The sequence below is a fragment of the Salmo trutta genome, chromosome 15, assembly GCF_901001165.1.
Source record: "Salmo trutta chromosome 15, fSalTru1.1, whole genome shotgun sequence".
In the NCBI taxonomy this organism is placed as follows: Eukaryota; Metazoa; Chordata; class Actinopteri; order Salmoniformes; family Salmonidae; genus Salmo; species Salmo trutta.
Genome location: NC_042971.1, coordinates 45,433,370 through 45,445,138, shown reverse-complemented (window position 1 = coordinate 45,445,138; position 11,769 = coordinate 45,433,370). Strand labels below are relative to the sequence as shown.

Here is an 11,769-nt window from a genome sequence, read left to right as displayed (position 1 = left end):
CTTTGATTCTCTTCATCAGATGTCACTTCCAAAGAATCCCAGGTCCATAACGAATGTAGTTTTGTTCAAAAAAGCTCATCATTTATGTCCAAAAACCTCCGTGTTGTTAGCACATGATCTAAGCCAGCCGGACTTCACTTCACTTCACGAACGGAAAAAATATATTTACGTTCGTTCAAACATGTCAAACGTTGTATCGCATAAATCATTAGGGCCTTTTTTAACCAGAACATGAATAAAATTCAAGGCGGACCATTGGGTTAATCTTTTAAAACGTTTCGGAATGAGAGTACCCACCATCAACTCGCGCGCAAGGTGTCTAATGGGCCATCACCGTTCCAAGGCTCTTCTTCAGTCAGATCTCAGAGTAGAAGACTCAAAACACTTTGTAAAGGCTGGGGACATCTTGTGGAAGCAATAGGAAGTGCCAAAACATTCCTCAGCCCCTTTGTTTTTCAATGGTATAGGCTTAAAGTCAATTCAACACATCAGGTATCCACTTCCTGTCAGAATTTGTCTCAGGGTTTTGCCTGCCAAATGAGTTCTGTTATACTCACAGACACCATTCAAACAGTTTTAGAAACTTTAGGGTGTTTTCTATCCATATATAATAAGTATATGTATATTGTAGTTACTGGGTAGGATTAGTAACCAGATTAAATCGGGTACATTTTTTATCCAGCCGTGAAAATACTGCCCCCTATACCCTAACAGGTTTTAAACAAGGTTTGTCTATGTTTGGCTACCATGATGACATAATCCTGTGGTTGAACTTTCACACAAAAAAACCCCAGTTGATTACTTTTTCAAATCCAATTTATTTTCCAAATAAATTCCACGTCACAATATGTTGAAAATTACGTTTGAAACAACGTTGATTAAACCAGTTTGTGCCCAGTGGGTACATACATTAGCTGTATTCTCGTAACTCAACCCTAATGATTAATTTGAATAACTTTTACCAATGAATCTCAGCTTCAATGCCTCATCATTAGTCATTTGAAATTATCTCCTCATTTTTGTGGACATTCCTCAATTCAAAAAAGTGTTTCCTCAACATTAGTATGATACAACAAATGTCTGATATTTTAGCACAAATTCAAGGCATAGGGCGATTTAACTGCAGTACTTGAAATATGTTTTGAGTTATCCCAATGGCAAATAAATCATATATAACAGCCTCATATATTTGCAGTAATGTATCATTATTCCTTTTTACTCAGCTTTTTTACCTACTATGTTTAATCCCTCTGGAGATTAAGAAACAAGTGCAAATATTGTACCTGGTGCAAACGCTTAGTAAATCTGTCACCTAGTGTCCGAGGGCTGAGCCTGTGGAAATCCCATACATTTCAAACTCATGTCAGAGTTTTTCCTGGTGGTATTACTCTGACTCTCCAGGAAAGACAAAACTCTGACAATGTATCATTACACTCATTTGATAGAGTGTAATGGTACATTCAGAGCATACTACTGTATATAGGGGAATCTCTGAGAATAACCCCTTCACCACCACTACATCTGTTGAGCTGTATTCATCAGAGCTCCTTTACCAATGCTCTTTCTACCTCACATGGATGCCCGAAGGCTACAGCTGATTCTGACTTCTCCACTGCCAGCTCGACACTCATCAATGGATATATTGAGTGTTCTAATGATGTCAGAGTGAACGCCTCAAAACCTCAACATGGCCTGTGTTGTCAGAGTCTCAATGGTTGTGGATGAGGTGAGTTTCTCCCTTACTATGTAATGCACTTTGAGTACCTCAGTTGGTAAAAATCCAATCCATTCCACAGTCAGTGGATAAATGACTGTGTTGTGTTTTGGTTGGGAACTTGGATGCAAAACATAATTGTTTTTCATGTTGTTTCTTGTGGAGGATGCTTGCTGATTGCTTTTGTTTTGACGTTAGCCCAACTGGATGAATTCACCCCCTCTGTCAGTACTTCACAACAGCTGAATGTGTTTAACTGTGCTTTGTACTTTATAATGAGCTTGCTAAGCAAAGTCTTGTCCATGGTCTTATTCCCATAAAATTAGAGCAGGGATGCTGGCAGCTAGCCAGACACTCGAGCACTGGCCTATCTTGGACTGCCATCTAGTGGCCAGAATAACCTTGCCAGCTCCCATCGCTTACCCTAGAAGAAGATTGGAGAGCCTGTTTACAAGCATATTATTAGCTACTCATCTATTGTGCACTGCATTCACAGTGATGCAGGAGTCTATTGATATGCCAATGAGATGATGTTCAACAAAATGTTTAAGCACCTTATAATTCAAAATGTGTGTGTGTGCACTCATGTATGTGTGTGTGTCTCCATGTCAAAGATCCAGGCCTTCAAATTTCTTACTTAAATATCACAAGGCCTGCCAATTAAATAAAGTGCTGAACATGCTTCTTGACTAGGTGGCTCTGAAAATGTCAGAATCCAACTGCTTTGGGGGTTGAGCAAGATGAGGGAAAAGGTCATGTGGGGTTGGTGTTTTCAGCTGCTGGTTGGAGTAGAAACCAGTTATGTACTATCTGGGTGGACCAACTATACGCCACTGTGTGAGTTAATAGCCCCATTTAAACCTGGTTCTGACATACTTCCTTTGTCTTGATCTTGTCCACATTCTGATTGTGCCCACATTTTTAGACAGATTTAGATGATTACAGGTCTAGATGTTTAAAAGATGCATTGCGATCTGATTATGATCAGATCTTCCTGACCCCCTCTGGAGGTAGTCAGGGACCCATTGTCTGGATATAAATCAAGTGTAAACAGATCTGGACGATCAAACCATTTAAATCCTAATTATACCGGTCTCTAAAATCATGGACAGGTAGCACCATTGACCTATGGTATCAATAATTGCCTTAAAATCAATCAATTCATATTATTTTGAAATAATATATTTTTTGCATACAGGGAGGCACCAGGAAATATGGTCACAATTTGGACACAGTGGACAGATAAGAGACACATTTTACTACCATGCGTAGATGCAACCGCTACAGTGTGGGCACAATCAGAATATGGATAAGATCAGGACAAAGGATGTATATTAGCACCTGGTGTAAACGAGGCTAATGACACTTCCCATGCAGAAATGGAGAAACACCATCAACCATAAATGACAGAAAGCACTTACTTTACAAGTTTCTCAACATGATCCTAAAATATAAAGCAAGATTTAGTGATACTTTGAAACCACTGCCTTGACTCATGTGTTCCATCATTGGTACTCAACCACACTACAACATAGCACAGTGACAGCACAGTACAGCATATCTGTGGAACCATTGAAGCTGTCTGGGTGGACTGACAGGAGAGTCCCAGAGAGTATGTATCCCACAAGGCAGTGGGGCTCTTCGTGGTGCAATTCTCCCTGACATTTCCCTCTCTGTTTGTTCTGTCATCACTCCTGGTGTGAGGGGTCCTCTTGCTGACCCGGGTGCCTGAGGCCCACTGAAATGTCACTCTCCCTGGGTTCCATCCAAGCGTGAGACAGAGTCAGGACATCAGCACAGGCCTGGAGAGAGGACCAGGTTTCAGGTCAGCGCCTAATAGAGTGCTGTACTGTCTATTATCTAACCCAGTCCTGCCTGGCAAACTGGCACAACTATCAGCTGGCCCTTGACAATGACTTTAATGAACATCAATATCACAGTCCTTTCACTCCTTAAGTGGCCAAGAAATGTGATTCCTGTTCAGTGCTGTTTAACCAAATTTAGTTTGATCGAAAAAGCCCTTTAGGTGATTCCATTATAAAATAACATTTCAATCAAGTTAGCCATCCTCAACAGCTTCAACTGCAGCCCCCAAACCACTTTAGGTAATAACTGGATGGCCTTTTTCACCATCTACATATCAGCAAGATATTCTATCCAATTTTGTCACAAGGAACATCTATAATACAACTTATGTGACAATAACCAGATCAAGCCTGTGATTGTTTATATATCTCTTTTGGGGCATGAATATATCTGTCATCATTTCATACACTACAGATAGCCATCAAATACTAACACATATCATTGAGTTAGATTCAACTTTGTCCTCAAAATGTTCTATTTGAATACTGTTCATTACACAACTGTTTCTCACGGAATTATCAGAGGATTTGATAATTGAAAATAAAGTAGTCTGTGTGACTCAACTCAAGTTGAATGTGTCATTTTTTAAAATAAATTATAAAAAATATCTTTGGTGACCTTGCCTGCCAAATTGTTCTGTATCAACACCACATTCTGAATCAATACAACATGTATCTACGATGACAACAGTTAACTGAGGTAATGTCAGTGTATTGTTACATGAAAGAAGCAATTCATCAACAATATACTGTAGTTTAACATAACAATGACAAACCCGTGTTTGTCAAATTTAGGAATAAAAATGTAGGAACTATGAACGCCTCAACCTCAGAGTTAAAATATGTTTAGCTGTCACTTTGAATCAAGGATAAAATAAGGCAGAAATAATTGGTTTGCTAAAGGAAATGACAACTGGCAGAAAGCTTAAGAAATATGATTAATCAAAATTTTGCTAAAGAACAAAAACAAAATGGAATCTAAGAATTTCGATAGGTGAAAAAAACAATAGCTAGAGTCGTTGTTGCTTTTCTCTCAGTCTTATTTGCCTGTACAGTTTTAAAAATATTGGTGACAGTGTCTTTTGAAAATACTTTTCTGGCCTGTGATATGGCCATCACAAATATTATAATAATAGAGCACGGAAGAACCATTGTAATTTCAAGGTCACCATTGACCCACAATCCTATAAAACAATCTTCATAACAACTACGAGGTACCTTTTGATTATTTACAGAGCCATTTATTAACAGAGCCATTTACAGAGCCATCGATTAAAACCTACCATAACCAGAAACCGTGGATAGATGGAAGCATTCAAGCAAAACTGAAAGTGCGAACCACTGCATTTAACCATGGCAAGTTGACTGGGAATATGGCAGAATACAACAGTATAGTTATTCCCTCAACAAGGCAATCAAACAGGAAAAACGTCAGTATATAGACGAAGGGGAGTCGCAATTCAACGGCTCAGACACGAGACGTATCTGGCAGGCACTACAGACAATCATGGAAAACCAGCCAAGTCGCTGACACTGACGTCTTGCTTACGGACAAGCTAAACACCTTCTTCACCCGCTTTGAAGATAACACAGTGCCACCGACGCGGCAGGCTACCATGGACTGTGGGCTCTCCTTCTCCGTGGCCGACGTGAGTAAGACATTTAAGTGGGTTAACCCTCGCATGGCTGCCGGCCCAGGCAGCATCCCTAGCCGCGTCCTCAGAGCATGCGCAGACCATCTGGGTGGTGTGTTTACGGACATATTCAATTCTCTCCCTATCCCAGTCTGCTGTCCCCACATGCTTCAAGATGTCCACCATTGTTCCTGTACCCAAGAGAGCAAAGGTAACTGAACTAAATGACTTTCGCCCCATAGATCTCACTTCAGACATCATGAAGCGCTTTGAGAGACTAGTAAAGGATCATATCACCTCTACCTTACCTGTTATCTTAGACCCACTTAAATTTGCTTACCGCCCCAATAGATCCACAGACCGATGCAATCGCCATTGCACTGCACACTGCCCTATCCCATCTGGACAAGATGGGATAGGGCAGTGTACCTATGTAAGAATGCTGTTCATTGACTATGTAAGAATGCTGTTCATTGACTATAGCTCAGCATTCAACACCATAGTACCCTACAAGCTCATCATTATTAAGCTTGAGGCCCTTGGTCTGAACCCTGCCCTGTGCAACTGGTTCCTGAACTTCCTGACGGGCCGACCCCAGGAGGTAAAGTTAGGAAACAACATCTCCACTTCGCTAATCCTTAACACTGGGGCCCCACAAGGTCATGTGCTCAGCCTACTCCTGTACTCCCTGTTCACCCACGACTGCGTGGCCACGTACACCTCCAACTCAATCATCAAGTTTCCAGATGACACAACAGTAGTAGGCCTGTTCACTGACAACAATAAGACAGCCTATAGGGAGGAGGTCAGAGACCTGGCAGTGTGGTGCCAGGATAACAACCTCTCCCTCAATGTGATCAAGACAAAGGAGATTATTGTGGACTCCAGGAAAAGAAGGACAGAGCATGCCCCCATTCTCATCGACGGGGCTGTAGTGGAGCAGGTTGAGAGCTTCAAGTTCCTTGGTGTCCACATCATCAACAAACTATCATGGTCCAAAAACACCAAGACAGATGTGAAGAGGATAAGACAAAGCCTATTCACACTCAGGAGACTGAAAAGGTTTGGCATGGGTCCTCAGATCCTCAAGAAGTTCTACTGCTGCACCATCGAGAGCATCCTGACTGGTTGCATCACCGCCTGGTATCGCAACTGCTCGGCCTCCGACCACAAGGCACTACAAATGGTAGTGCGTACAGCCCAGTACATCACTGGGGCCAAGCGTCCTGCCATCCAGGACCGCTATATCAGGAGGTGTCAGAGGAAGGCCCTAAAAATTGCCACCCAAGTCATAGATTGCTGTCTCTGCTACCGCATGGCAAGCGGTACCGGAGCGCCAAGTTTAGGTCCAAAAGTCTTCTTAACAGCTTCTTAACCCAAGCCAAAAAGTCTCCTGAACAGCTAATCAAATGGCTACCCAGACTATCTGCATTGTCCCCCCACCTCCATTTTTACACTTCCTCTACTCTTTGTTTATTATCTATGCATAGTCACTTCACCTCTACCTACCTGTACATATTACCTCAATTACCTCAACTAACCTGTGCTCCCGCACATTGACTCTGTACCGGTACCCCCTGTATATAGCCTTGCTACTGTTATTTTATTGTAGCTCTTTAATTATTTATTTTTCTATTTTCTTTTTTTTTTACTTCAGTTTATTTTAGTAAATACTTTCTTAACACTTATTTTTCTAAAATGTGCATTGTTGGTTTAGGGCTTGTAAGTAAGCATTTCACTGTAAGGTCAAAACCTGTTGTATTCGGTGCAATAGACAAATACAATTTGATTTGATTTGATATCAGTGCTCAGTTTGGACCATGATTCACAGACACAGGAGACAGGACTGCACAGCACATCAGTTGGCCAGTTTGTAGGGAAGTTGACTGTAGGGAAGTTGACAAGATGGCATACTTTTATGGTGTATGTGCTTATAGCACATGCAATCAACATTTACTGTATGTGGCATTCCATAGGAACATTGTATCGACTTGGAAAATGTCCATCTGAATTTAATTATGAAACACACTTTGCTTACTTACATCGGGGCGACAAATACTATTGTCACACATCAGAACAACCAGTGTCCTCTGACCCAATCACCACTTTGATGTTTTCTTAATTTTTTATTTGTTGTTGTTGTCTACGATAAAAAAGTGACAAAGAAATGTGATTTCCAACTAAGTTAATTTATATCAATCAACGATCTAAAAAGCACTTCACATGATTACCTTATAAAATAACATTTCACACAAAAATGACAACTGTTTTGGAATAAGACATTTCCTCAAGTTTGCCTTACTCAACAGCTTCAACGGTAGCTCCCAAACCCTGGGCACTATGAACATCTATAATGCAAGACGAACTACTGTATTGTGACAGTAACCATACCTTGCACAAAATGCTATGATTGTGTGAATCTCTCTTTTGGGGCGATATTATTTATGTCATAATTTTGATGTTACCTTTCATCATCAAATTCTTACACAATACACTATTGCATTAGACCTGGACATTATATGATATCTCGCAGTATTGTACATTTTCAACTTTACTACACTTGTTGAAGACGTTGTGTTGCCATTGAGCCACTAGAGGGTAATGTTAAACAACATATAGAATGATTTATGAGGTCCTCAAAATGCACTATACTTTTACAGTACTGACATACTCTTCTTCAGGATCGGTGTCCCTTCCACGGGACAGTTGAGCTAACGTAGGCTAATGCAATTAGCATGAGGTTTTAAGTAACAAGAACATTTCCCAGGACATAGACATATCTGATATTGGCAGAAAGCTTAAATTCTTCTTAATCTAACTGCACTGTCCAATTTACAGTAGCTATTACAGTGAAATAATACCATGCTATTGTTTGAGGAGAGTGCACAATTTTGAACATGAAAAGTTATTAATAAACAAATTAGGCACATTTGGTCAGTCTTGATACAAACGTTTGAACAGAAAAGCAATGGTTCATTTGATCAGTCTAAAACTTTTCACATACTTTGATGCCATCTAGTGGCCAAAATCTAAATTGCACATGGGCTGGAATAATACATCATGGCCTTTCTCTTGCATTTCAAAGATGGTAAAAAAATACAAAAGAAGTTTTTTTTTTCTTTATTGTCTTTTACCTGATCTATTGCGCTATATTCTACTACATTCCTTTCACATTTCCATAAACTTCAAAGTGTTTCCTTTCAATTGGTACCAATAATATAAATAGCCTTGCTTCAGGGCCTGAGCTACAGGCAGTTAGATTTGGGTATGTCATTTTAGGCAAAAACTGGGAAAAAAAGGGGCTAATCTTTAAGAGGTGTTACCCATAACTACACTATACACCATTAAGTTAGACCTGGACATAATCTGATATTATGGAGTAATTACACTTGCTAAACAACATCTAAAATGATTCATGAAGTCCTCATTGCACTTTACTTTTACAGTCCTTAGATACTATTTATCATTACATAACATGGAACTACAGTCAATTAATAACAAGCTTATGCATTCTGCAATCAATCAGTCATTCCAATCCTTCCAAATCAAACTGTATCAACATCACATTCTGAATCAATACCACATTTATCTATAATGACAACTGTTAACTGAACCTATCTCAGAATGAAATTCTATGTCAGTGTATTGTTACATGAAATAAGTAATCTATATTTGTCAAACTTAGGAATAAAATTGCAGGAACTATGACCGCCATAACTTCAGAGTTAAAATATGTTTAGCTGTCACTTTGAACCATGGATAAAATAAAGCATAAATGATTGGATTAATTAAGGAATTAACAAATGGCAGAAAGCTTAAGTAAACTGATGATTGTTGAGAAAAAAACAGGATAAAAAAAAATGGAATCCAACAAGTGAGATAGGTGAAAACTACAATAGATAGAGTTTTTGCTGCTTTTCTCTCAGACTTACTTGGCTGTACAGTTTTAACACCAGACTTGGTGGCAGGCTCTTTTATAAATACCTTCCTGGCCTGTGATCTGGCGACCACAAATATTTTCAAATAAAGTGTTATAATAATTGAGCACGGGATAACAATTGTAAATAGAAGGTCAATGATGCTCCTCCAGATAAATCCTTCAACAACAAAACATTCTTCCAAACACTGTCTGGGTACCTTTATATTAACATAGTTATTTAAAATAACAGCATTGTATGTGATACAACAACACCAGGTAATTGATATACAACCAATTATTCTTGTTATTGTTATTTTTGTGTGGTACAACAAGGGATAACACACAGCAACATAGCGGTCAACTGATATCAAGACCAAATTGCCCAGAGATAAAGAGAGACATAAATAATTGATATAGAGAGAAATCACACAGAAATATTTCCCATAAAACCAGCATGATTCCATTATTGCTACAGTCCCTACTGGTATCACAATCAGTCCCACCAGGAAATCTGTCACAGCCAGAGAAAGGATGAGCAGGTTGGTTGGAGTGTGGAGCTTCTTGAAGTGAGAGACAGAGATGATCACCAGTACGTTCAAAAATACTGTAACCGCTGAAATCAATAAGATGAAGATGTACAGTGTTATGTAAATAGATGTCGATAGCAAAGCCTTTCTGCAAGAAGAGTTTTGGTCTGGAAAACAGTATTGAGCATCTTCGTGTTCCTCCATTTGTAATGGGTAAAAATGGTAAAAATGTGCGAGTTCCTGCTTGGTCCTGTGTTCGACACTGTCAGGTGAACTTTCTGACAAACTCTTAGCTCTGTCTCTCTATTTATCCCAGAGTGACTGACAGACACGCCCCTCCTCAGAGTCTCTCTGCACACACACCACGAAAACATAAACACGTGAGCACACCAATGCTCGAACGGTCTGATTAGCAAATAATTTGTGAATCCATGATGTGATGCATGACAGGATTGGATGTTGCTGTGTCCACACAGCCTGTCCTTCAGCCTTACTGATTAGTTTAGATTAAAGAATTGAATTGTCACATGTACAGAGTACAGTGAAATTATTGAGCTCCGAGCTCCAACAATGCAGGACAAAGTTAAGTAAAACAATGTAATTGATAAAATATAATAATAAAAAATAACATTTGATATGTATTAACAGTACTTATTAACAACTGTAGCGATGATACATGTCCACTGGGATGGGGGCATGGTAAAATATCTGTTGATGGCGAGGGGAACAGCAGAGGGGGTGGAGGATGACTGGGGTGGGGGCATGGTAAATGTCCATGGAGAAGCAGCAGAGGGGGTGGAGGAGGAAGACTGGGGAGCAGAGGGGAGAGACAGGGGGAGAAGGTAGCTGACTAGTGGTGGCTATTCAGCAGCCTGATGGTCTGTGTTTAGAAGATTTTTGCCAGTCTTACAGTTTCTGCATGGTACTCCTATACTGCCAGTGGCTGATTGATGGAAACAGGGTGAACAGGCCATGGCTCGGGTGGCTGGAGTCCCTGGTGATCTTCTTGGGCTTCCTGCGACACCTGGTGTTGTAGGTGTCTTGGATGGAAGGCAGTGTGCACCCAATTGTGCATTTGGCTGAGTGAACCATCGTCTGTATCGCCTGTAGTGCCCTTGCTGAAGAAGACACAACAGCAATTCTTCAACCTCAGGAATCTGAAGAAATTTGGCCTGTCCCCGAGGGCCCTCACAGTTTTCTACAGGAGCACCAACGACGGCATACTGCATCACAGCCTGGTACAGCTGTCTATGTGGTTTCAATACTTTCAGAATATACTGTACGCACAAATTATGGCAAGAACAGCTCAAATAAGCAAAGAGAAATGACAGTCCATCATTAATTTAAGACATGAAGGTCAGTCAATCCAGAAAATGTCAAGAACTTTTAAAGTTTCTTCAAGTGCAGTCGCAAAAACCATCAAGTGCTATGATGGAACTGGCTCTCATGAGGACCGCCACAGGAAAGGAAGACCCAGAGGTACCTCTGCTGCAGAGTATAAGTTCATTAAAGTTACCAGCCTCAGAAATTGCAGCCCAAATAAATGCGTCACAGAGTTCAAGTAACAGACACATCTCAACATCAACTGTTCAGAAGAGACTGCATGAATCAGGCCTTCATGGTCGAATTGCTGCAAAGAAAGTACTGCTAAAGTACAACAATAAGAAGAAGAGACTTGCTTGGGCGAAGAAACACGAGCAATGGACATTAGACCAGTGGAAATCTGTCCTATGGTCTGATGAGTCCAAATTTGAGATTTTTGGTTCCAACCACCATGTCTTGTGAGACGCATAGTAGGAGAACAGATGATCCCCACATGTGTAGTTCCCCCCGGGAAGCATGGAGGAGGAAGTGTGATGGTGTTCAAGGCACAGCATTCTGCAGCAATACACCACCCCATCTGGTTTGCGCTTGGGACTATCATTTGTTCTTCAACAGGACAAGGACCCAACACACCTCCAGGCTGTGTAAGGGCTATTTTACCAAGAAGGAAAGTGAGGGAGTGCTGCATCAGATGACCTGGCCACAGTCACCCGACCTCAACCCAATTGAGATGGTTTGGGATAAGTTGGACCGCAGAGTGAAGGAAAAGCAGCCACCAAGTGCTCAA

General features: G+C 40.5%; 1 protein-coding gene across 1 annotated transcript; it reads right to left on the bottom strand.

Annotated features, from left to right (window-relative positions):
* Positions 1 to 3,402: 3,402 nt before the first annotated feature.
* Positions 3,403 to 9,968, bottom strand: LOC115148315 (trace amine-associated receptor 13c-like). Its single transcript, XM_029690241.1, has 3 exons — positions 9,340 to 9,968; positions 9,198 to 9,213; positions 3,403 to 3,516 (listed from the first exon to the last, which is right to left on the bottom strand). The coding sequence occupies exons 1-3, from the start codon at positions 9,861 to 9,863 to the stop codon at positions 3,403 to 3,405; spliced, it is 654 nt and encodes a 217-aa protein (XP_029546101.1). The 5' UTR covers positions 9,864 to 9,968.
* Positions 9,969 to 11,769: the final 1,801 nt, after the last annotated feature.